Here is a 25,852-nt window from a genome sequence, read left to right as displayed (position 1 = left end):
ATAATAACAACAATAATATATTAATTGGGTGCCTGAAAATTGTATCATGTTTGTTATTCAATTATAGGGCATCACCATATAAGCCTCAAGCTTAACATTTAATTTCAGTCACATACTTTGGCAGAGTTTAAGATACTCAAGTATTGTTCCTAACTACCCCCTATGCTTAATAAGTATCACCATTTCTTCTACCTAACAAACAAACATACTCAATTGTCTTATTTCTATTAAAACCTTGTTGACATGTCAGCTTAGAGATTCATAGACTTGACTAAACCAATTAAATCAATGCGCAGAATAACTTGCTTCTCAAAATCGTATGAGTTTCATTCTTTGTGTGCATTGTGATAATATGCTTTAAATTTGAATCCATTATTAAGAAAAATAGTATTCAGGTGTTATACATCGCTTTTGATTTAGTTTAATTTTCAATTTATTTATTTACATAGTTAATTGGGGCTATAGAATTTTTAAAAATTCCCGGAAGCTATTTCCTTTTAGAATCATTTATCACTAATTAGAGGAGTTTTTAGAAGTTTTGAAAAATCCATTCAACCTATCAAAGAACGTCACAACTATTATGAAAACAATCACATCACGTGAATGTAAATTGAATAATGGCAGTAAAAGAAAAGTAGTCCTATAAAATTCCTTCTTATTAATTAGTTATAGAAAAAAAATCAAATAAAACTTACTAATTAAAATTACTAGAGCTAATAAGCCTTATCAATGTATATTTAGAAACTTTTTCAACCTATAAAATCAATCTAAGCAAGTGAGAAATCACAATTATCCAAAACTTGTCTCTAAATAGAAGTATCTCCTTCGTAAGTATGCCATCTAAATCATTCTAAAATTATTTTTATCTAATTTCCAAATATAGTATATGTGCTATTATTAGCAAATTTCTTATTTCGAAAAGTCCGAGCAACAAAAGCAGTTTCTTGAGCAGTACCGGAATAAATCATGACATTTAAACAATATAAGCTTATCTATTATGACATTTAATCACCATACTGTTATTTACTATGACATCTAATCACCATACTGTTATTTACTATGACATCTAATGATGTTACTTATAGTACTCAATTCATTATGGTAATAATAACGTTTAAACCTCATAATCGTATCACCCATGATGTAAAGGATGTTTTTTTTAGTAATAATACCTAACTTGAATAGTCTAAGCATGCAATTCAATTATCGAGTACTCACCACCCTTGTTAATTTAATAAAAGTGATATCTTATCAAAAAAAAAGTTTAAGAATTTCAAGATATTCGAAAAAAAGACAAAAATTTTTTTTTCTGTGAGTTTGTAATTTTTTCTCTTGTTGCTGATAATATACACGTGAATAATCAAGAATACTGTTAAAGTTGTTACGTGTGAACCCTATACTAAAATATTTTGGGCCCAGGCCTGTCTTGCAAATTTATTATACCAATTTATTTAATTCTAGTAGACTTCAGTTGTGATATAGTTATCTAGTTTTTTTCTTAAAGGAAGTGAAGAAAATAAACTGCATGCTTCTACCTCGCCGTGTCTTGTTGATTAATGATCTACAATATATTAAACTACTTGCATATATCATTTTAGTGAAATAATTTTCTATGAAACTTGCATAAAAAAAAAACAGAATTAAAAAATGATATGTCATTTTTTAATTAATCTTTTAAAAAAATTAATTTCCAAAAATTACAAAAATTTCTTGGGCCATTTCTTAAATGATGAAAAAAGGAATTTCAATCAAATAACAATAACAACAAAGATACTTTAAAACAATTAAAAATATCTCATGGAATATTTATGAGATTTAAACGTTACCTGTGAAATCTTGTGTATCAATTAAATGTTTCGGTATACGTACAAAAATAGTAACAAATATTTAAAGCTCATAATAGAAATATCTTTATATAAAAAAATAAAACAACAACAACAACATTTGTGGAAAGTTAATGAGATATATGATAAAAATTCTCTACAAAATGTGTTGAAAAAAACAATTCCATAGATGATCCAATGGTATATCTAAATTTGTCTTTGAATCACTTTCGTTAAATTCAGTTATATTACTCAAGCCTATATTATCATTCATCTCGATATTTCTTTTCAGTTGTGAATTAATTTTACATTTATAAGTCAAGATATTTTCTTCAATTGAATTTTGAATCATGAAATTCCAAATAAAAGTATTACTATTTTGACCAATACGATAATTTCTATTAATTGCTTGTAACTCATCAGATTTGTTTATAATTGGATCAAGTAAAAAAATATGCTGAGCATTTAATAAATTTAAACCTGAACCTAACGATTTAACATTTAATAAAAGACATGTAATTGAAGAATCTTTGGTAAATTGTGAGATTTTACTTCCAATATTGGCAACATTTGATAGAGATAAGATAAATTTAATATCATGTATTTCTAAAACTTTTGAAATAATTTTTAAGAATTCTAAATTTTGGGAATACATTAATATTTGTGGAGGTGAAATTTTATTGAAATTGTTTTCAATTTCAATTTCATTTTCATTTTCATTCTCATATTTAACTTTTAAATATAAGATTAATTTGATAATGAAATCAATTTTGGCACCAAATTTATCTCTTATTGACATTTTATGAACTAAATTTAAATCTTTAAATTGCTCATATTGATTATCATTAAAGAACTCAAAAGTTGTATTTCTTTTTTTCTCTTTATTAATTTTAGGAATGGATTGAATTTCATGGTTCAATATTGTTGCCTCATTATTAGTAGAATCGAATTTAAAATTATAAGTATCATTAATATTTGTTTCAATTTTACAAATGGGACAATTTTTTTTTTTACTCTTCTCTAACCAATTCCAAATACAATCTTGACAATAATAATGACCACATTTTAAAATGGAACCGATTTCAATACTAGTTAAACAAATGGAACAATTCAAAATGGATTCTGTTGAAGAAATATCTTGTAAGATTTTATTTTGATTTAAAAATTTTAATCTTGAATTTAAATTTGAAATTGTTATCAAATTTTTTTCAAATTTTTGCCTCTTAATAACGTCTAATATAATTTTATTTCGATCTGATTCATCTAATAAATTTAACTGAGTTAAAGAATCTGAAATTTTTTGTAATTGTGCATAATATTCTAATTTTGAATTATAAATGGTATTAAATCTTTTATTAATTATTTTTGCTCTTTTAATATCATCATTGAATGATTTAAGTAAATTATCTAAATAATTGTTGTCAATTTTAGAATTTTGATTTTTCATCAAAATGATATTTTTATTTTTCAATTCATTAAAGACTTGTTTGATAGTTTTACCATGAATAAGTTTTAAATCCCCTAATAAAGTCTTTTGATAAACAGAAGAATTTCTTATATTCGTCACTTTAATATTTTTCATTAAAATTGAATCATCTGAATTTATAATAGAATCTCTATTATTTAAAATATAGTCTAAAGCTGACAAATTAGAGAAGATTTTATCTTGTAAATCCAATGAGTTTTCATATTCTGTAGTCTCAATGGTATTATTATTTGAATTTTTATTTTTCGTTTCATTATCGAATTTTATAGGTACATATAATAAATCTTTTAATTGATCCAACAGGGTATTATATTGAATGGATTGAATGTTTAATTTAGAGATAATTTCATTATATTCGGGATCCAAATCTGGATTTGGAATTAACTGATTTAAATAAATAGAATCATATTGATCAATCAATTGATTTTTAATTGTAGAAATATTCGAATTTACTGTTTGAATTTCTTTGGATAATATTTTAATTTCCAATTCATTTGCTATTTTATAATTGATTGTTTCCAAGGATTGGAATTCAGTGATAGTATTAAGTTGATCTTGAGAATAAATATCTGAATACATTGTGGAGGAATGAGTATCTTCGTTTGTTTTATCAATGATTTCTAATTTATAAGAACCTAGGAAATAATAAGCTGTTGCAATAAAGAAATAAGTTTGATGCAAGAGTAATTGTAAATCTTTTAGCTCAGTTTCATTGGACAAGGAGGCAAAAATCGAGTTTTGTAAATCCTGTTCCAATTTTTTTAAAACTTCCAATGCTTTCAAAGGAGATTTGTCAATTTCCATCAAGATTTGAGCTTCATGGATTTTCAATTGATAATTCTGTTTAATCTTGGAATTAATTTTCCGTTGTACTTCCAAGATTAAAGTATTTAAAATGTCATCCACGTTTTGAATGGAGGAGATGCTCATATTTATATTATCTGTATAAGTTTTGGTTAATGGACTTGCATGACAACAGAAATGTCTCAATTGAGCAAACCAATGGTTCAATTCTCGTAGAGATAAATGTGTTTCATTGGACCCATTATCATTATAATTGGAATCCTTTAAAAATTCATTCCAAAGTGTTTGGTAATTATCCCTTTCCACTGGATAAAATCTTAAAGGAACCAAGATATGAGTTTGTTTGGGGATATTAATTTGGTTGGCCACATCATTTTTGGAATGTCTAATTGATAAATTCAAATCTTGGAAAATTTGTAAAATGTCGTTTAAATTGAATCGAATATTATTCCTTTTGCCCTTGTATAAATTTGTGATGAAATTTGGTAAAATATTCAATGGTTTAACCCGTAAACAAGACAAGATGGTTTGGAAATCCTTTATAGTTTGAATGGGAGTTCCTGATACAGCCCAAGTATGTATTGTTTGTAAATCTTGAATTGTTTTCATAGCTAAGGAGATTGCACTTTTTAACATTTGAGCTTCATCTATTATAATTCTAAAGAATTTCAAATGCTTCATGATGGGGATGTATCGATAATCATTTCTCTTGTAATTCGAATAATGCGATTCTGATTTAATGATGGAATATGTGGTGATAATGATATCATAAGATGAGAATTCGTCAAGGATTTCTACTAAATCTATATATGGTTTATCTTGAATGTAATGCTTAAATCCTTGATAATGAAAAATTTTCAAATGTGAATTGGGAGAAATAATTTTATCGAATTCTAATAACCATTGTTGGATAATGGCATTGGGACAAACAATCAAGTTTGTTTTCCTCTTTCCAGTACCTGCACTATGAGATTTGTTTAATAATATTAAAGATATAACCTCTACAGTCTTACCCAACCCCATTTCTTCAGCCAATAGACCAGAGGTCCCGAAAACCCGCACATCTCCAGAAGAGGAAATATGTTCGGCGCGAGCCAATTGCAATGCAGAATCCTGAGAGAGGAAATAATTGGTGAATCTGTTATAAAACAGATCGGGCGAGATCTGGAGGTAGCCGACGGCTATGTATTTGTTAAGGAATTGCAATAGATTCGGCTCATTGTAACTATTATCATCATTGCAAGCCAACTCTTTATCTAATAACCAATTAACAGTGTCTTTTTGGAAAGGTAACAGATTAACGTTTAATTGGCTTTGGATAGAATCTATATCGATCGAACGTGTGTTAGCAATAGGTAAAATAGACTTTGTATAATCTAAAAGAAATTTGTTGAATTTCGAATGCAAAGGTTTAGATGAATCTTGATCAAAGAACGAAGAAGACACTGGAGTATAATACAACGAGTCCAAGAGCGAGATCAAGTACTTGTTGAGTTTATTAAACGCATCCAACTGTATCTTGAAAAAGATCCGAGAAATTCTAATTCCTTCCCTACTAATCGTGACTCTATAAGTCGTCGGAATAAGGGATGGCGAGGAGCCTACCAAGGCTAATAAAAGCTTATTTGCCACATCTTGGTTCTCCGCTAAAACAGGCAATTGGAATGACTGAATTGAGCACCTACTAACGTTGTCCTGCTCGGCTATAAACTCCAAAACGGCATCCCTTGGGTCATATCTCAGCCGTACATCCGCCAACTCGATCTCCTCTTCCAGCCACCCCAATTTGCCACTTGGAAATGGCTGTTCTTGCTGTTGTTCCACGGAACCCCTTTCACCTTCCCGAAACGGTAGCTGCAGATCTGGCAGGGCATGCATCACACTTGACGGCTCAATCTTCCGCTTCTTGGCCATGGGCCGATCCTCAGCGGCTGTCTTGTCGTTCTTTTGCGGCTGCTTGGAATCGGTACTGGGCAATTCCGATAAAGGCAAGGAATTCCACCGCGGAATAACCTGGGCAACCGCTACAGGGTCTGGAATGGAAAATACCTGATGTGGAAGACTATTAGATGGCATCTTTATCGCCATTCTGCTTGGTATTTTATTTTTTCTTCTTCTCTCTTTGTTGCTGCTATGATGTGCTGCTCTGTTGCACTCTGCTGCACTATGCTGCACTCTATAAGCTTGCTTTATTGCTCTGTTATCTATTTCACTCGTATTATTCATGGGCAAAAACTTATTGCCACGCGAGATCTACACTTCCCAAATAGGCAGACTTCCCGCACATCTAGAGGAAGAAACCTCTGCGGTACTTACCGGAACCAGTAAGTCCCACGGCGCTCCACGGGATTTACGAGGGTCCTGCCATCACCCTCTGTTCGCTGGACCTTATTGGCTTGCTTTGGCTTGCTTTGTCTTGCTTTGTCTTGCTTAGTTCTAGTTTGGCCTGATCTCGCCCGCATTACTGCAAGGGTGCCCACCCACTCGGAAATACTCGGAAACCTGCCTTGGCCCTCTGCGGAAATTGTCGCACCAATTGCCCCGTCGGCAATCTGGCTTGCCCCTGCCTTCGGGCTGCCTTCGTTCTCCAGTCATTTTTTCAGACGTTTCTTTTTTTTCAGTTGCCATAGAAGGCATTCTTGACCCTCAGGCAAAAAGGATCCGCACCGTGGCCCATTCCGTTTCGGGGAATCGCCGCTTTGTGACAGACAGTCAGACTTGCACCTATTTTCTGTGGAATGTCGGAATAATCTCTTACAGTCTCTTCCGTCTCTTTTAATCTCCTATTAGCTGCGCGGGTTACTTGGCCAGTTCTAGAAACGGATTAATTCTGTTATCAGTGGGCAAATTTACTGGGCAAGTAGTTTTCTAAAACTGGAGAATCGTCGATTGGAGTTATTTTTTCAAAAGGAATATCTTTCATGGCACGTGAGCGAAGAGGGTGTGTCCTGGGTAAAAGGTCCAATCACCCACTGCCTAACCCACTCGATCCTCCAATCAATAAAAGACTTTATTTTTCAATAAACGGGTTAATTAATCGTGGCTGCTGATTAAAGCAGGCATACTCCGGAAAAATTCTTAATTGATTGATGATCAGCTTAGTAGTGGGTAGAATACGTGATGGTAGTCCAATCATTGTAGATTGTATTGTTTACTTGACAACCGGTTTGAAATGGAATAAAGGCAATCCGGTAGCAACAAAATACTTGATATATAAGCTACGTCAAAGCATCTCTTGTATTGGTTTTGATCTTGTCGATGGACCTTAATACAAACTTCAACTTTATAGATCCGTATACTCACACATACACAATTATACAAACCATAAGCAAACAAACAAACAAACAAACAAACAAACAAACAATGTCTACGTTAACTATACCAGTTATCCATCAACAACATATTCATGCCACCACCAGCTTAACATCGATGCCCACTCACAAGACCACGAAGAAGCAAAAGGATTTACTCAATTATACAATCCACTCGCGTTTGGGCAAAGGCGCCTTCGCCAAAGTTTACCTGGCTACACACATTTCTAACCCTAAAAAACTCTTGGCAATCAAGTCAATGAGGAAATCTATCAATAAAAATAATACTGTCAAGAATGAATTATTAATCCATTCAATTGCTTCTAATATCGAAGGCATCATTCCTATCCATAATTTCATTGAAGGTAAAAAACATTATTATCTAATCATGGATTATATCCCCAATGGTGAATTATTCGATGAAATCATCAAATATACTTTCTTATCTGAAGCTAAATGTAAATTAATCATCAAAAAATTAGCTCAAGTCGTTTTAAATTTACATAAAAAGGGGATCGTCCATAGAGATATCAAACCTGAAAATATCCTATTAAACAAAACCATGCAAAAATCAGAAGATGACGATTTGGGTATTTTCTTGGCAGATTTCGGTCTAAGTACAATCTTACACCAAGGTCAAACTGCATTCTCTCCATGTGGCACTTTAGGTTATTCTGCTCCGGAATTAATCAAGACTGGGTTGGGAAGATATCCATCCGGTTATGATAATAGAATCGATATTTGGGCCATCGGTTGTGTCCTATACACAATGCTTTGTGGATTCCCACCTTTCTTTGATGATAATGAATTCGAAGACGCTCATTCAAGAGATAGAATCGCTTACAAGATCATCCATGGTGATTATTCATTCATTGAACCTTGGTGGAATGACGTTTCCAATGATGCAAAGAGATGTGTCTCTAATCTATTACAAATTGACCCAGACAAGAGATGGTCATTGGAAGACCTATTAAACGATCCTTGGCTGAAAGACGAAGAATCATGTATCACATCACAATTTCAAAGAGATGACGAAACTACTTTAGTCGATTCCTCTTCTTCATCTGCTTCCTCTTCCACCACTTCAGCATCTACACTTTCCACAATGACAGTGCACGAATTCCATACTAAACTCACAGAAAATGGATTATTCAACTTACCAAATTCAAATATAGAGAAGAATTCCACTATAAAGGATGCAAGTTCTCTCATAGCAACTACGCTTACTTATTCAAGAAAAATCCGCCATTCTCAAAAGAGTTCCATGGTTCATTCCATGACCACTTTCTCCCCTGAAAACTTGAGCATTTCCAATTCCACAATCGCTCGTCGAAGATTCGCAAACAATTAACCTTTTGCATTGCCTCAATCCCCCCTCCCTTTGTAATTTTACCTCATTAGACTTTTACATATATTATTTAGATTTTACATATTCTTCATTGCATAATAAACTTATTCTTCACATACTCACATACTCACATATTTACATATTTACATATTTAGTAATTCTCGCCCGCCGCAATCGTTACCATTTCTGGAAACATTTTGTGTCTTTTTTTGTCCCCACCTTTATAGCCTTTATAGTCTTACCCCATTTCGACATGTACCCTCTCGGGTTGAAAATTCTTCCAAAAAGGAACATACACACAGATTTAAAGTACTATTAATAGTTCCACAATAAAAACCCTGTATAAAGAACAAGAATGTAGTAACGAACTATTATATAAATAACACAATTTCAATTCAAAATTTTTCATTTTTTTTTTTTTTTCTATTTTTTTCACCAGTCGATTACCATTTCAAAAATTACAATACGATGAACACAAAAAAAAGCATGAATATCGTGGTATTATCAGGTGGGACCGCTACAAACTCTCTAACAGAATGTTTCAACAAGATCTCATTGGATCAAAATTATGAATTGACTTATATCTTACCCATTTCGGATAATGGTGGGTCAACAAGTGAAATCCTTAGAGTAATTGGTGGTCCTGCAATTGGTGATATTAGATCACGTATCATTAGATTGTTGAATGATAAACAATTGGAAAAATTGTTTGGTTACAGATTATCAAATGATCCAATTGTTGCCAAGATTGAATGGAATAAAATCGTCGAAGGTTCACATGACATTTGGAAACACGTTTCTTCGGAGAAAAAGGAAATGTGTCGATCTTTCATCATTCACATTCAATCAGAATTGTTGAAAAGAACAAAACTATCAAACCCCTTTAAATATGAAATGGCTTCTATTGGGAATTTATTCTTAACTGGTGTAAGATTATTTATGGGCTCTTTGGATGCTGCCATTGAATTAATGATGAGAATAGGTAGATGTCATCAACTTTTAAATATTATGCCATGTATAAGTACAAATCATACTTATCATATTTCTGCATTGTTGAAAAATGGTACCGTCATAACTGGCCAATCACAAATTTCACATCCTTCTAAAGTTCCCAATTTGAATAATAGTGGTGTAAACTCAAATATCACAAGTGGAACAAATTCAAATTCTACATCTTCTACAAAATTATTATTAAACCATTCTTTGAAAAATTTATCTACAACAAGCAATAATAGTAATGATCATTTATTTAATACAAACAAACAATTCTATCATCTAAGCAATGAAGATTCAGTATTATCTGATGATCAAGAAACTGCTCTGGATCCAATGGAACGCCATGACGATGCATTTGATGATGATGAAGATAATGAAGAAGAATTTGCAAATCCAATTACCATCTTACCGGAATTAAAAGCTTCCCAATTACATTTTAATAAGATAGATGATAATTCAATTTTAGAATCACCAATTAAAAGAATCCTATATATTAATCCATATGGTGAAGAAATTAAACCTACTGGTAATTCAAGAGCTATAAATAAATTGAAAACTGCAGATATGATTGTTTTTTCCATTGGTTCTTTAATGACAAGTTTATTACCAATCTTAATCTTGGGTAATTTTGCTAAAGTCATCGCTGAAAGAACTTCTACTAAAAAAGTTCTTCTAATAAATAATAAATATGATAGAGAAACTTACGGCCTTTCAGGAACTCAATACGTTCAAACTGTAGTAGGGTCAATGAGAAAATCTTTAAGGAATTATGAAATAAGAAGGAATAGTACTCCTAATTTGATGACTGCTAATAGCTCATCTTCATATGATAAATCAAATTGGAGTAGATTTGTTACTGATATAATTTATTTAAAACAAGGTGAAATAGAAATTGATGAAGCCGTAATGAAAGAACACGGGATTACATGTCATTCAATAGAGTCAAATATAATGGATAACAAATCATTACAAGAATTATTGATCAAGATAAATTCAGAAAATTAAATACCGTTGAAACTTATACATTCATATACATATTTATAAACAAATACACACCCTGTAACGTCAAAAACTATGTATGATTGTCCTTTGAGAACCAACAGGATTATAATTTTAAAAAGTTAAATTTAACTTTGCCAGGTATATTTTGGGTTTTCTTTTACTTAGTCTGAAGCGTGGCTTGAACTAAAGAGACAAAATGGCCAATAAAACACGTGCAATGAAGTTTTTAAGGAAAATAAATATCCTTAATTATTGGAAAGGTTCGAGATATGATTTTGGTTCTACCCTTTGAAGCTTTGATAGGGTTCACACTATTTTACATCGTTTTTGCATTATATATGCACATTTTCAAAATATAAATAATAGCGTATATATTAATAAAATTATAGCTAATTTAATTGCGCAGAAAGTACACAGGAAAAACAATGCTTGCTTAATAATTGAATTGAATGTATAGGATCATATCTCCTATCCATCTTTAAAACATAACTTTCAAGCATAAAAATAACTTATCTAGCACTTCGTTATCTGCAACTATTATATCTTTTTTTTAATGAACGTTGAAATCTGGGATACTAAGAAAACTCTGTAGCGAAAACTTGCTGACAAATAATTTTTTTCCATATATATACATACATATATTGAACAACAAACTAATAATAGAATAATATGAAAAAACAAAACAAAAACTGTAGAAGTAGAAAAGAAATATATACTGAAATGATATAGTGTATACAAGGAAGAGACAAAAAATTCAACTATATAAGTGGCATGAATTATTGAAATATATTCAATTTCATAATGGTTTTGTATAGGGTCAGAACCATCCGGCAGATAATTTCAAATCACTCATTTATAACAAGAAATATAAATTAATCAACTAATAAAATTCTCAACTATACAATGAAAGTTTTGATCGTCTATGCCCACCCAGAAAAGCAATCTTTGACTCATTCTTTGAAGGAAGTGGCTGTTCAGAAATTAAAGGAGGATGGCCATGAAGTTATTGTGAGTGATTTGTATGCCATGAAATGGCAAGCTAGTATAGAACCTACCGATTTTTTAAATCATGACGAAGATACAAGATTAAATGTTATGCTTGATTCTGGTATTGCTTATGAAGCTGGTGCATTAACCGAAGATGTTTTGGCTGAGCAAGAAAAACTCAGATGGGCTGATACAGTTATTTTCCAATTTCCATTCTGGTGGTTCCACATGCCAGCAATAATGAAAGGTTGGATTGATAGAGTCTTTTCTTTCAAGTTCGCTTATGGCGTTGGTGAACATACTGCGACCCATTATGGTGACCAATATGGTGAGGGCCCCTTCACCAATAAACGTGCTTTAATTATTACAACCATTGGTGGTCACAAAAGCCATTATACTGAACGTGGTATTGGTGGTAATATTGATTACTTGCTGTTCCCAATTAATCACGGTATTTTATACTACCCTGGTTTCCAAGTTCTTCCATCCTTCTGTGTTTATGAAACTATCAAGATGAACAATGGAACTTTTAACAATTGGGCAGATAAATTAAGAAACTATTTAGATGATTTAGAAACAAAGAAAAGAATCCCATATAGAATTCAGAATGGCGGTGATTACAACTTACTAGAACTGACATTGAAAGAAGGTACTGAGTCTCCTGGACAAACAGGATTGAATATTCACTTGGATCTAACTAAATAGCTTTTTTAAATTCACATTATATACACCTATAGAGTGTCTTTAATTACATGTCTATTTAGCAATAAACTTTTTACTAACTGCTGAGCTTATTATCTTTTCCATTGTATTTTTAAAACATTCTCTTCTTCGCACTAGATTTTCCCCAATCAAGTAAGACCTATATAACTGCTCTGCCCCACATTTTTTTTTCGCGTCTCCGCCAAATTAGCCGCCATCTGCCTACCCCAGATTATTTTATCTTCTCCGACTATATTTTCTGGCTCTGATGCATTTCCCCGCCGGCCCCGTCCAAGAATTGTCCAGATTCCACAGTCACCCCCGCAGTGTACTTGCCCGAGACTCGGGGTTCCCATAGTCATAATGGATAAATGGAGCTATGAACTTCAAAGTATAAAAGGGCTATGGTTTCCCAATTTTTAGTGGGCAATTAGTCTTAACGAGGTTCTTTGTCAGTATTTTTAGATATTCAAACAACAGATAGTATATTTATTATATCAACATCAATATATTTTCTGTAAGCCAGGAACTAGCCGCCCTTAACTTTTTGACTTTGTACTGTTGCTGTATCCCTTAAAACCCTAAGTATCTTTTTTTTTAAAAATTTTTTCCCTAGTTTACTACTATTATTTTGTTTTAAAAATTTAATTTGGCAAAAATGACAGCATCTCGTATCAAGGTTGTGAATCCCATTGTGGAAATGGATGGTGATGAGCAAACTAGGATTATCTGGCATTTGATTAGGTCCAAGCTAATTCTTCCCTTTTTGGATGTTGATTTGGATTATTATGATCTTTCTATCCAAAATAGAGATGAGACAGATGATCAAGTTACTGTAGACTCTGCGCTAGCCACAAAGAAGCATGGTGTTGCTGTAAAATGTGCTACCATTACACCAGATGAAGCTCGTGTTAAAGAGTTTAATCTGAAGAAAATGTGGAAATCCCCTAATGGTACAATCAGAAACATTTTAGGTGGCACGATATTTAGAGAACCAATTGTTATTGATAAGATTCCAAAACTAGTTTCTAATTGGGAGAAACCTATTATTATCGGTAGACATGGGTTTGGAGATCAATACAAGGCCACTGATGTTGTGATACCATGCGAAGGCCAATTGAAATTGGTATTTACTCCAGCAGATTCCTCTAAGCAAAAAATTGAACCTTTAGAAATTCCTGTTTTCACATACCCTAAAGATGGTGGTGTTGCCATGACAATGTATAACACCACTGAATCTATTACTGATTTTGCCAAGGCGTCATTCGAGTTTGCTCTTGAGAGGAAAATACCATTATATTCTACCACTAAAAACACTATTTTAAAACAATATGATGGGAAATTTAAAGATATCTTTGAAGAAATGTATGCTAAAGAGTACGAGGACAAATTCAAAGTTTTAAATATTTGGTATGAACATCGTTTAATTGATGATATGGTAGCTCAAATGTTGAAGTCAAAAGGTGGGTTTATCATTGCCATGAAGAACTACGATGGGGACGTTGAATCTGACGTGGTAGCTCAAGGGTTTGGCTCTCTTGGCTTAATGACTTCCGTATTATTAACACCAGATGGTTCAAGTTTTGAAAGTGAAGCTGCTCATGGTACTGTCACAAGACATTATAGGTTGCACCAGCAAGGAAAAGAAACATCGACAAATTCAATTGCGTCTATATTTGCTTGGACAAGAGGTATTATTCAAAGAGGTAAACTTGATAATACGCCAGATGTGGTAAAATTTGGTCAATTGCTGGAAGAAGCTACAATTAATACAGTACAAATAGATAATATAATGACAAAAGATTTGGCATTGATCCTTGGATCTACTGATAGAAGTTCATATGTAACTACAGAAGAGTTTATCGAAGGTGTTGAATCGAGGTTAAAGAAGGAATTCCCAAAGACTTTTCGTTAATGATTCTAAATTTATTTACTCAAAATTTTAAGAAAATAACAGCAGTTATTCTTATACTTTTATCATTATTTATTTAGTCATTAAATCATTGGAACTGCCAATATCTTTTTTTTTATCTACTCCTTTTTTCTCCCCAGATATCTTGTATTTATTTATTTAGTTATGTTTTTTTTATTTATTTATTTAATATTCATCGAATACATTCATTTTTACATATATATATATATATATTTACGTTTATGAATGTAATATTATGTATATGTTGAAATAAAAGCTATTCTTAAAAATTAATGGAAAAGAGTTCAAGGTATGGATTATATTATACAGTAAATTATATACTACAGAATAAAATAAAATTAAATGTCTAATATTGAACTGATATTAAAATTAAATAGTCTTTGTAAATTGATTAATTTAATAATGGATCCCTAAATCATGATAGGTTTAAACAAATTTAGAGTAGATAAGTCCCCCCCAATTCTAAGTAAATACTAATCTTTGAGGGCTAGATTCTTCAGAAGCCAGTCCAGAATCTTCATCTTTATCAGAATCTAAGACATAACCTAGATATGCATATGATAATTCACTATTAAAGTTCATATTACTTTCTGAAATTGGCATTCCATGCTGGCATAGGATACCATCTTGAAATTTGTTATGCACCCCACTTATAACTCTTTTTTGGGCAGAATCACTTAGTTTATTAATATCATATAATTCAAGTTTACTTGGTGATACCCATATGGCATCATCATCAGTCTTATTAAAGGAAGTATTACTATTATTATACTTACCTTTCTTATTGGCCTTATTAGACTTTGACACTGGAGCAATAGAACCTTGAGTATTTATTTTTGGAATACGGTAAAATATTGGACCTTCATTCTCATTATTTTTAACCGACTTATTTTTTCTGGTATTATCTTTAGATTCTTGTAATTTTTTATGAATTGGATATTGTGTCTCGTCTCCACTAAACAAAAAAGTATTATTGTTACCCATACTACCGAAAGTCATATCAAAAGAACTAAAATCTAATTCATCCAAATATTCATAGGCCGTGTGTACATCCATTACATCTTCTACAGGTTCATCACTAATTTCCCTTTCTACTGTTGTGTTATTTGTATCATCACCTTCTAATTCATTAGGGAAGTGCTCATAATTGTGTGAATCATTGTTTTCAATAGATGCTTGTACTTTGGAAGATGACTTTCTAGTTCTAGGATCTTCAACATCTGCGTCATCCAAATAATACTTGGATGATTTTTTTGAATTAGTTGTTATAAAAGATGAGCCATCTGTCTTTCCTGATGTATTTCTAGATAAGACATTGCTATTCGGCATAGTACCTACCACACTTCTGAGACCATCATTGAAGCTGGATGAATATCTTCTAGAATCATAAAGTTCCTTCACTTCTGTTTTAGTATTGTCTAAAATGGCTGGTTTTCTTGTAGCTAAAATAGGGGATCCATTAATCGCCATGGAATGAATCTTGGAACTATCAATGGGACTATTATTATTCGATTTAGATATAATTCTAGATGGTCCAATTGGACTACCATTGAATATTGATGAAGATTGAATTAATTTCTCGATGGGCTCACTTTTTGTTGAGGAAATAGATACCTCAGAATGAGTATCGGGAAATACAATATCTGAAAACCCAATTAAGTTACCATCTGATGTACTAATTTGTATTGGACTTCCATCTATCGTTCTCATCGGTAATTGATTGCTATTATTTGTCTTAGAAGGTCCTTTAGAAGTCTTAGTGGAAGCTAGCTTTTCATCATGGAACATAGAAGACCTTATAGATGTATCATTCTTTTGTGGAGATAAGCCGAATGGTCTAGTAATAGTATTTTCTTGTTCAGTTTCAATCCCATTTAGTATGCTTTGTGGAACATTCTGAGAGTGATTATTGACATTTGATATCCTTACAGGACTGCTAGATAATCGTTTCCCATTATTTAGTGATGAAGTATTAGTGACAGGTAAAGACAACTTTCTTACTGGACTAACGGAAACTACGCGTGGTGCTCGGTTAGATAATTTTTTGGGTTCATTTGAGCTTGCTAAGCTACGAGAAATTCTCATAGGCCTCGAACGTTCAAATTCACTTGGTAAGTTAGTAGTTGATTTAGAGAAACTTTTAGATGATTCTGTGAACTCTTTAGATTTAAAATTGTTTGAAGCAGATTTAGGTGGAGACAGTGATTTATATTCAGATGAAATATTTGCTGGATCTTCCTCTACAAGACTTAAATTATTCAATCTTGGGGAGTCAAATAGATCGTTTGTATTCATTGTTACAAATTTAGAAGGTGACCTACCAACAACTTTAAATGGAGAGCCTTTACGACCCGTGTTTTGAGGCTCTGATATGCTTTCTACAATATTAGCAAATTCTTGCAAAATTTCCTCATGTGTATCATGGTAGTCTTCCTCTAGTTCCTCTGGGTATTTATGGCTTTCATAATACCTTCCTAAAGTAGTAGACTTTCTATTCTCCTTGCTGACAATCGTATTTTGGAAAACAGGCATTTGCTCTACTAAGGAAAGATTATCAACCGCATCTTTAAATTCAGGACTTGGTGGGGCTTCTGAAAATTTATTATCATCTGGTGATGTATATTTTAATTCTGTCTTTTGACTATTAATTGCAGATTCTAACAAAACTTTAGCTGGTATGCGGTGTGACTGTAGCTTTTTAGCTGCGATATTTTTAAAAGCATTATCTTCCATTGGCCCTCTCTTTGCTACATTATCAAGTGCTAAGGATCTATCACTCGGTAATCGTTTCCAATTAAATTTAGCATCATTTTCATCCAATACCAATCTTGTGACTTCAAATAATTCTCTAAAAGATGCAGATCTGTTAACAGTCGATTTTTTTGGGGTTGGTTTTGGAATTACAGGGAACATCTGCTCTAAATTAGGTTCAATAGGTTCTTGTTTAATTTTAGTTGAAATGATGGCTTTGTCCTGAGGAGAGTCATTATTAATTCTTTCTTTTGTTTCAACAAATGGCACATGATTAATAGTATTTTGTTTAAACTTTTCTTGTAATTCATTAACTATCTTCCGATTGTTGACTAGATCATCTACAGTTTCTTCTTCTTCTTCTTTCTTTATATTATTATATTTCGGCGAGTTCTCACGTACCTGGATCTCATATTCTCTTTTCGCTTTAATAGGCGAATTAGTAACTGTAGGTAATAAATCACCAAATAAGTCACCATCGAACATATTTTGAGCCTTTTCAGGTTGAGGTGGCTGTTGGATTATTGGAGAAGTTTCAACATTAGTTCTAGTGAAATTATGTCGATTAGAAGTAGGATTTGCTAATTGAGAAGATGAGTCATTAATTGAAAGTTCCACAGTTGGTTTACCAGGGGCGGGAATGATTGGTGGAGGAAGTCTCGTAGACTTAGGAATTGGAGGAGCTGATTGAGCATTTATTGCATTGTTTTCAATTGGAGTTGGAATTGTAGTAAACTCTCCGCTTCTACGAATAACCGATGATATCCTTTGATCATTTTGTTGAACATTGGTTTGCTGAATTCTTGCACTGCTTTCTTCTAGTTGTAACCCTGAATTACTGTTTTCGTCTTTACTTATATTCTTTGAAGTTGATTGATCAGTAGATTTTGAAGTTCCTATATCAGAAGGCAGTTTGAAATCATTAGAAGTTGCTGGTGGAGCGTGGAAATTTTTTATTTGAGAAGCTTTGCTTTCTGTCGTAATTGTTGAGATAGGTCTTGCTGCATTCATAGTAGGCTTAGAAGGCAAACTGATCTTATCATTCTCAATGGAAGATTTACCGGCAGATGGCATACGAGGTTGTGAGACAATTGGTTTAGAAACCACTGGCTTAGCATTTTCTTGATTTGAAGTTGAAGGTTTTGTAGGTTTTGAAAGTTTAGAATTCTGTGCTTGTGATTTATTTTTCTTACCAAATATTCCCTTAAACGCACCAAGTAAACCCTTTTTTTGCTTCTTGTTCTTTTGCTGTTGTTGTTGTTGTTGTTGTTGTTGTTGTGGCTGTTGTTGTGATTGTGATGAATTGTTCTTTGGTTTGGTTCTTTGTGAGGAAATCACACTTGTCTTTTTCTCTGAAGTTTGTTTTTTCAAATCATTCTTTGATGAATTTGATGAATTTGGTTTTGCAGTTAATCCAATGTCAACTAAAGATTTTACTTTTGAAGAAGATCTTTTTCTTTTTGAATTATCAATTTTTGACGCCTCAGCCAAAGTACTATTATTTCTAAGACTTGGTTTATTATAATTTAAATTACTAGTCGAATTATTTGTTTTAATTTCATTATCTTCAGGAGCTGGCTTACCATTATTATCAGCTTCTAATTGCTCATTTGTATCATCTACGTCTTTTATGTCGCTTTTATAACTTCTGAAAGTGGTAATTGTACCATATGATAATTGCTTTTTATGGTCTTTGATTGTAGAATCATTGGCAGGCCCTATATTATTTGAAGTGGGTATAATTGAAGATTGATTTAATGGGATGATGTTTTTTGTATTTAAATTTAAGTTTGAAGTCCAGGAATCTAATAAAGTTACTAATAAATCTTTATTAATATCTACCAATTGATTTGATATACTCGAATCAACGCTTGAATAACATCTTGGTAAACTATATTTCAATTGATCTAATAAAACTTCAATTAAATTATCTGAATGAATTTCAAATTCATCCGTATGACCATCAATAGTAATGACATTAACTTTAATCATTTCGAATTGTGGTTCATCAATAAAACTTAAGAAAATTGCCATATAAAGATTACTTTGCTGTAATAATTCAGTATTTGGTGATAAATTTAAAAAAATTGCAAATTTAGATTTTATTCTTTCATTAACGTAAGCATTCAATTCATGTGCAGTACAATATAGATCGAATTTAGCGTCTATTGCTTTAAATAAATGAAATGCGGTTTCCTTTTCCAATATTGTTGCCTTTGTTATTAAATCTGAAATTTTTCTTGAAGTAACACCATGAGATGATAACAGTTTCACTATTATGGAATAAGAGGAATAATCTATATCATTTGAATCGTGCAAAATATCGAACCTTAATTTATAATCATTAAAAATTGATACTGAAACATTATCGATATAAGTGAAATTTTTAACCACCAATTTTGGTATCTTTGGAGGTAATGGAACTTCATTTATTAAAGAATTCATTAAAATATCTGATAAAAGTGGTTTTTTATTTGTTGTATTTTTCTGTTGATTGTTATTATGATCGTTTATATCATCTTTATAATAAGAATTTGAATCCAAAATGTCTAAAAAGACTAAATAATCACTGAATATCACTAGCAATTGCCTTTCATATTTTGTATCTGATTCAATGACATTAATTATATCAAACACACCAACAACACGTCTTTTAAGCCATTTATATTGTAATTCTTGTGGCCAACCTTTGGCTAATTCAGTTAAAATTTTCCCTGATGGTGTAAATACTCTTGTATTATAAGAACTTAGAGGACCTTCTAATCTACCAAATGAATCTATAATTTCAATTGTATTTGAATAATATTTATAAGCTTCATGGTTAATATCTTTATTCCAATCTTTATTTGAATTCCATAATCTATCCAATATTAATTTTATTTTCATTAGTTTTTCTTGTGGACCATTTATAATAGTATCAATTTTCATTTCAGTGTAAATTTCAGGATTTGGAATCCTTTTAGCAAAATTTTTGAAAAATAATTTAATATCTTTATTAAAATTCTTAGTAGCAGCTTCATGCCTTGTATACGCTTTATAAAAATATGGTATCGTTGCATTACAAGCTTTTAAAATTTCTAATGGACCATATGGAGAAGCTAATCTTAAAGAATCTAAGAATATACAATTAATTCTTGTTACTTCATCGATTGTAGGGGGGAAAAGACGATTTAATTTTATAGTGGAAAGATTGGGGATTTGATCATTTAATACTTCTACTCTTAAAGTGATTAAAAATTTTTGCAAAAATTCTACTAATAAAAGAGTGAAATTTGTTTGAAGAGTTAATAATTCATCACAGATGGAATAAATAGTGGGCTGAGTTTTCATTAATTCCTCTTGTGTTGGAGGCTGGGTATCTGGTTGTTTATAAGTATATTCTGTTTGTTCTGGAGAATATTCAGTTAATGGATTAAATAATTGTTCTAATTGTTCACCTAAATGGAAGACCAATCTATTATTTAAATCCATCTTATTTTCTGTAGATTCATAAATTACATCATATAAGGTGGAAGTGATTTGCCTATTTTGTAAAAGAGATAAAGAATTTAATCTTTTAATGAAAATTTGCATTTTTTTATTAGATAAATGTTTTGCCTTGGAAGCTAATTCACCTGTATAAATGTTATCATATTCTAAATTATTTATAACTGGATTTTTCAATAATTTTATTTGATCTTTGGATAAATTAGTGAAGCTTTTTAAAAGCGTGACTGCAAGACATTTCCTTTCAATTAAATTTTTACAAGTGGGTAAAACATTTTCTACAGCAGGATAATAGATTGAATTTGAAGAAATATCTATATCATGGAAATATGAAACCCCCAATTTATTAATGATTAAAGCGTTATAAGATGGCAATTCCGACTGGGGTTGTTGTTCCTCATAGATGGCGAAATAAACTGTGCCCCAAATCAAATCATCTTGTAAAGAGAAAACATTGGAAATTTTTTCAATTTCAAAATATTGTAGAGTGTTTGTATTTGTTTCTGAATTTTGTAGTAATAAATTGTTATTTAAATTGATGATAATTTCATCTGAATCGTCGTCAAGTGCTAAGAATGGGTTTGTATTTGTCGAGGTATTATTCGTGAAATCCACTTGAGAAGTGATCGAATCATCAGGCATAATTAATTCTTGATGATGGTTTGGGGTAATGAAATAGAGGAGGGTTTGTAGTTGTTTATTTTTTTTTCTTTGTAATTTTCTATTTGAAAAAATGTATATGTATGTGGAGTGAAATAATATATATATATATATATATATCTGTTTATAAAGGTTGAATATGTCTATAGAATGAAATTTGATGAATGTTTACACAAAAGACCCAAGAAGACGCAGATCTGGAATCTTGCCAATGTTTACGTGAATACCGGAATGGGAAAGATAAATGAAAAAAAGGAAAAGCGATTATTGAAATTTCCGAAATGAATAAATAAAAAAAAATAAGATAAAAATAATAGTAAATAAAAGTAATAATAAATAAATAAATAGAAAAAGTTTCAGATTCTCGAATTGTGCCAAAAGAAGGAGGTAATATACAAATATGAACGAGAATAATAACACAACACTGTATTCTCAATTAGAATATGATCATGGTTATAAACTAATCCAATTAACACCTGAATTATTGGACGCGTTAAAATCCAATAATAATGCATTGAAATTCAAACAAGTACAAACCGACCATGAAGGAACCATGGTTGATGATGTAATCTTATGTAGTAAAAACAAGAGTTGGAATATCAAACAAAAGAATCATTCCAATACTGTACTTCTTTGTAAAGATGAAAAATTGAATGGGAATGATAACTGTATAAAGGGATATGGTAAATGTACATATGAATATGAAACACGATTAACTAAAGGACATATCAATTTAAATGTGATACCTATATATGATGGAGAAGAAGAAGAAAAACTTGATAGTTGTAATTTTGAAGAATTAATTAATCAAAGTGGATGTTCTATGGAGGAAGGTATAAAAGAATGGGAAGAGATATGTGGATGTGTGATTGATAATCATGTATGTATACTGGGTGAGAATTATATCCATAGTGTATTACATATCTTATTAATGAGTTTAATGGCTGAAGGGTATGATATGGAATCTCAAGGATTTTTAATCGCAGAAGGGATAGAAAGTGTTCAAAAAGATGGGAATGAAAATGAAAAAAGCCAAGTGATCGAAAGTGTAATAAAGAGATTTTTCCATAGGGAGAATACAGATACAAATGGCAAGGAAGTTCGTTGGTTAATCGATAAGAAAAAAATCGGTGTTTGGTATGGAATTAAAGCATTGAAAAAATATGCCTCGAAAAATCCTATAAGAGATGTAGAATTTCTTCAAGAATGGAGATCCATGTTCCCACCGTTCATGTCTATTGAGATTGATTTGAAAATGTTACGAGGCCATTATTGCAAACCAAATAGTATTCAGGGACAAATCAAGTACTTGTCCAAAGACATATTACCCATGGATTCGAAACAACGGTTCAAAATGTTATTCCAAATCCAAAGTCAGTGGCTCCAAGAAGAAATCGAGCCCTTTGTCAAGGACCTAAACACACGTAACATGAAGATTGATACGTTCATAATGAAATTTGCCCGTCGAAGACATGTAGGCAAACAGTATATAATCCAGAGTCGATAAATAATAAAAAAAAAATATATTAATAATAATATTGCGTTTCAATGCATGAATCTATTCTATAGAGGTTTTGTGTCATTTCTCAAAGTGGTTGTCACTGCATCATATACTCCAAGGAAAACGGCTCCACCAGCAGAAATCCATAATGTCCTTGGAACAGCACCTGCGAAAAATGCCCGGATGCCACGTGACGCCCACAGCTCGGTCACGTTGTTCCAAACAGCCGCCGAGCTTGCATCTCCTGCAAGCATGACACGTGTCTTCACCACATCTAACGGGCACGTGATCCACGCTGCTGCACCTCCCGCCACACCTCCCGCCACACCTGCAGGTGTACCACGTGCTTCTCTAAGTGCTTCATACAATCCAAATTGGATCGCTGTGAACGGCACTTCACGTAACAAGGTAGCGCCGTACCCACGGTACAGTCCACGGAATCCACCTTGATGACGTAATGTCCATTGGAATGTGGCCCATGTGGATCTTGTACCTACTTGAGCACGTTGTTTGACAACCTCAGCAGGTACCCGGACACAACAAGCTGCGGCTTCCGCCACAGTTGCTGCAGTCATGTGAACAGCTGCTGCTGGAACCCCCCAAGTCTCTTGAACTTGTGATCCATGACGTTTAACCATATCATAGGTAGCAAAAAACAAAGCTGCTCCAGGAGCAGAAGCTGCTAGAGTACTACCAACTCCTCGGTACATCCCACGAAGACCGCCGGCGGCTAAAAAGCCCTGAGGAGATTGTAGACGTGTCTTGATAGTGTCTAATGGGAAAAACATCAAGTCGACAGCCATTCCACTGCAAGCACCGCCTACTAAAGCAGTTGAGAAATGGTTCATGAGAAAGAGTAGAGTAGCAGTAAGGGAAAAGTGTATTAGAGAACGAATATGTGTCGCCGGTTTCCGAGTGTGTCGCCTTTGTCCCGTTGTGACGCCAGTGCGAGCGCCTTTCTGGAAAGTATTTTTTTTTTTTTTAGGTACTCTTTTGGTGTTAAATAAGCCACAAAGTTGAGATGGGCGATTTTGTCTGAAAAAAAAAAATAAAAATTTCAAATTTCAAAATTTCAAAAGTCAGGTGTCCGAGCTTCCGGTAATAGCCGAGGATCGCCCGTTGCCAGGGCTGCCCTTACTAAGCCGGGCCCACTCGGCTATAGACGGAACAGCACACGGCAAAAACTTATCACGCCTGGACCAAATTGAAAAAATCAAAGGTAATGAATCGACACACTATAGGAAATACCTAGATAAATAGCTTTTTTGTTATTATTATTTTTAGTATTATTATATATTATTATTATATATTATTATTATATATTATTATTATATATTATTATTATTATTATTATTATTATTATTATATGTATCGATAATATATATATATATACATGTACATTTATTGACAATATATAATAATTTCTGTCATAATTCAATGTAAATTGGAGAGAAAAAATATATATATACAATAATAGTAGACGAATAATACACAATGTTAAGGATTATCACAAGAGCAAGACCACTTCTTACGAGATCATATGCTGGAGCCGCTGCCGCTGCAGTGTTAAAGAAACATAATGTATCGTTAAATACTCATACAGATACACAAACTGCTGCTATCGAGCAAACTAATATAAGGTCTAATTCCTCAGAACCAGTTATCGACCTTGCAGCTTCGCCCGTGTTGAAACATGCTTATATGGAAGATAAGAGTCATGGGACAAGACCCATTTATTTGGATATGCAAGCCACCACACCTACTGATCCAAGAGTTTTAGATGTTATGCTGAAGTTTTATACAGGTCTGTATGGGAATCCTCATTCAAATACTCATGCTTACGGTTGGGAAACAAATAATGAAATAGAAACTGCAAGACAACATGTGGCAAATTTAATTAGTGCAGACAAAAAGGAAATCATTTTCACTTCAGGTGCTACAGAATCGAATAATACTGCTGTGAAAGGTGTTGCTAGATTCTATAAAAAGACTAAAAACCATATCATTACTACCAGAACAGAACATAAATGTGTCATTGAAGCCGCAAGAGCTTTAATTAATGAAGGATTTGAAGTGACATTCTTGGAAGTAGATGCCAATGGGTTGATCGATTTACAAGATTTACAAAATAAAATTACCCCCAAGACTTGTTTAGTAAGTGTAATGGCCGTCAATAACGAAATAGGGGTCATGCAACCTTTAGAAGAAATCGGTAAGATTTGCCGCAAGAATAAAGTGTTTTTCCATACAGATGCAGCTCAGGGGTTAGGTAAGATACCTATTGATGTCAATAAGATGAATATCGACTTGTTATCAATGTCTTCCCATAAGATTTATGGACCCAAGGGGATCGGCGCACTATACGTGAGAAGAAGACCAAGAGTTAGATTAGAACCTTTACTTTCAGGCGGTGGTCAAGAACGTGGGATCCGTTCAGGTACTTTGGCCCCACCTTTAGTTGCTGGGTTCGGTGAAGCAGCGAGATTGATGGCTCAAGAAAGAGAATATGATAATTTATACATCAAGAAATTATCTGATAAATTGATGAATGGGTTATTATCCATTGCCAATACTTCTTTAAATGGATCCAAAGAACATAGATACCCTGGTTGTGTCAATGTTTCCTTCTCCTACGTGGAAGGTGAATCCTTATTAATGGCTCTAAGAGATATCGCTTTATCTTCAGGTTCTGCTTGTACTTCAGCTTCATTAGAACCTTCATATGTCTTGCATGCTTTGGGTAAAGATGACGCTCTGGCACATTCTTCTATAAGATTCGGGATCGGCAGATTCACCTCGGAGGAGGAGGTCGATTACGTCATTAACGCTGTCAAGGAAAGGGTCCAATACTTGAGGGAATTATCTCCTCTATGGGAAATGGTCCAAGAAGGTATCGATTTGAACTCTATTGAATGGTCAGGCCATTGATCATTTTATCCCATTACATAAATCTCATAATCATTAATTAATTATATATAATTATTTCTTTTTATAAAAAAAAAATAGTGAAAAAAAAAAAATTAAATGAAGGGGACAAATTGTATAAGTAAATAAATACATTA

General features: G+C 32.5%; 9 protein-coding genes across 9 annotated transcripts; 6 read left to right on the top strand and 3 right to left on the bottom strand.

The window, feature by feature from the left end:
* Positions 1-1,980: 1,980 nt before the first annotated feature.
* Positions 1,981-6,339, bottom strand: IRC20 (E3 ubiquitin-protein ligase IRC20; the record flags this gene model as incomplete). The annotated part of the gene is made up of 1 exon (XM_004179419.1): positions 1,981-6,339. One exon carries the CDS (start codon positions 6,337-6,339, stop codon positions 1,981-1,983), a length of 4,359 nt encoding a protein of 1,452 aa, XP_004179467.1.
* A 1,032-nt stretch (positions 6,340-7,371) lies between these two features.
* Positions 7,372-8,775, top strand: TBLA0C01320 (serine/threonine-protein kinase; the record flags this gene model as incomplete). The annotated part of the gene is made up of 1 exon (XM_004179418.1): positions 7,372-8,775. One exon carries the CDS (start codon positions 7,372-7,374, stop codon positions 8,773-8,775), a length of 1,404 nt encoding a protein of 467 aa, XP_004179466.1.
* Positions 8,776-9,258: 483 nt separating this feature from the next.
* TBLA0C01310 (uncharacterized protein) lies at positions 9,259-10,773 on the top strand (the record flags this gene model as incomplete). The annotated part of the gene is made up of 1 exon (XM_004179417.1): positions 9,259-10,773. One exon carries the CDS (start codon positions 9,259-9,261, stop codon positions 10,771-10,773), a length of 1,515 nt encoding a protein of 504 aa, XP_004179465.1.
* Positions 10,774-11,673: 900 nt separating this feature from the next.
* TBLA0C01300 (NAD(P)H-dependent oxidoreductase) lies at positions 11,674-12,462 on the top strand (the record flags this gene model as incomplete). The annotated part of the gene is made up of 1 exon (XM_004179416.1): positions 11,674-12,462. One exon carries the CDS (start codon positions 11,674-11,676, stop codon positions 12,460-12,462), a length of 789 nt encoding a protein of 262 aa, XP_004179464.1.
* Positions 12,463-13,117: 655 nt separating this feature from the next.
* Positions 13,118-14,374, top strand: IDP3 (isocitrate dehydrogenase (NADP(+)) IDP3; the record flags this gene model as incomplete). The annotated part of the gene is made up of 1 exon (XM_004179415.1): positions 13,118-14,374. The coding sequence occupies one exon, from the start codon at positions 13,118-13,120 to the stop codon at positions 14,372-14,374; it is 1,257 nt and encodes a 418-aa protein (XP_004179463.1).
* Positions 14,375-14,854: 480 nt separating this feature from the next.
* BUD3 (Bud3p) lies at positions 14,855-21,271 on the bottom strand (the record flags this gene model as incomplete). The annotated part of the gene is made up of 1 exon (XM_004179414.1): positions 14,855-21,271. One exon carries the CDS (start codon positions 21,269-21,271, stop codon positions 14,855-14,857), a length of 6,417 nt encoding a protein of 2,138 aa, XP_004179462.1.
* A 418-nt stretch (positions 21,272-21,689) lies between these two features.
* On the top strand, positions 21,690-22,796 carry DCC1 (Dcc1p; the record flags this gene model as incomplete). The annotated part of the gene is made up of 1 exon (XM_004179413.1): positions 21,690-22,796. One exon carries the CDS (start codon positions 21,690-21,692, stop codon positions 22,794-22,796), a length of 1,107 nt encoding a protein of 368 aa, XP_004179461.1.
* A 56-nt stretch (positions 22,797-22,852) lies between these two features.
* On the bottom strand, positions 22,853-23,638 carry PET8 (Pet8p; the record flags this gene model as incomplete). Its single annotated transcript, XM_004179412.1, has 1 exon — positions 22,853-23,638. The coding sequence occupies one exon, from the start codon at positions 23,636-23,638 to the stop codon at positions 22,853-22,855; it is 786 nt and encodes a 261-aa protein (XP_004179460.1).
* A 646-nt stretch (positions 23,639-24,284) lies between these two features.
* Positions 24,285-25,718, top strand: NFS1 (cysteine desulfurase; the record flags this gene model as incomplete). Its single annotated transcript, XM_004179411.1, has 1 exon — positions 24,285-25,718. The coding sequence occupies one exon, from the start codon at positions 24,285-24,287 to the stop codon at positions 25,716-25,718; it is 1,434 nt and encodes a 477-aa protein (XP_004179459.1).
* Positions 25,719-25,852: the final 134 nt, after the last annotated feature.

Source organism: Henningerozyma blattae, chromosome 3 (assembly GCF_000315915.1).
Source record: "Henningerozyma blattae CBS 6284 chromosome 3, complete genome".
Lineage (NCBI taxonomy): Eukaryota > Fungi > Ascomycota > Saccharomycetes > Saccharomycetales > Saccharomycetaceae > Henningerozyma > Henningerozyma blattae.
This window is presented reverse-complemented; position numbering and strand designations above follow the sequence as displayed.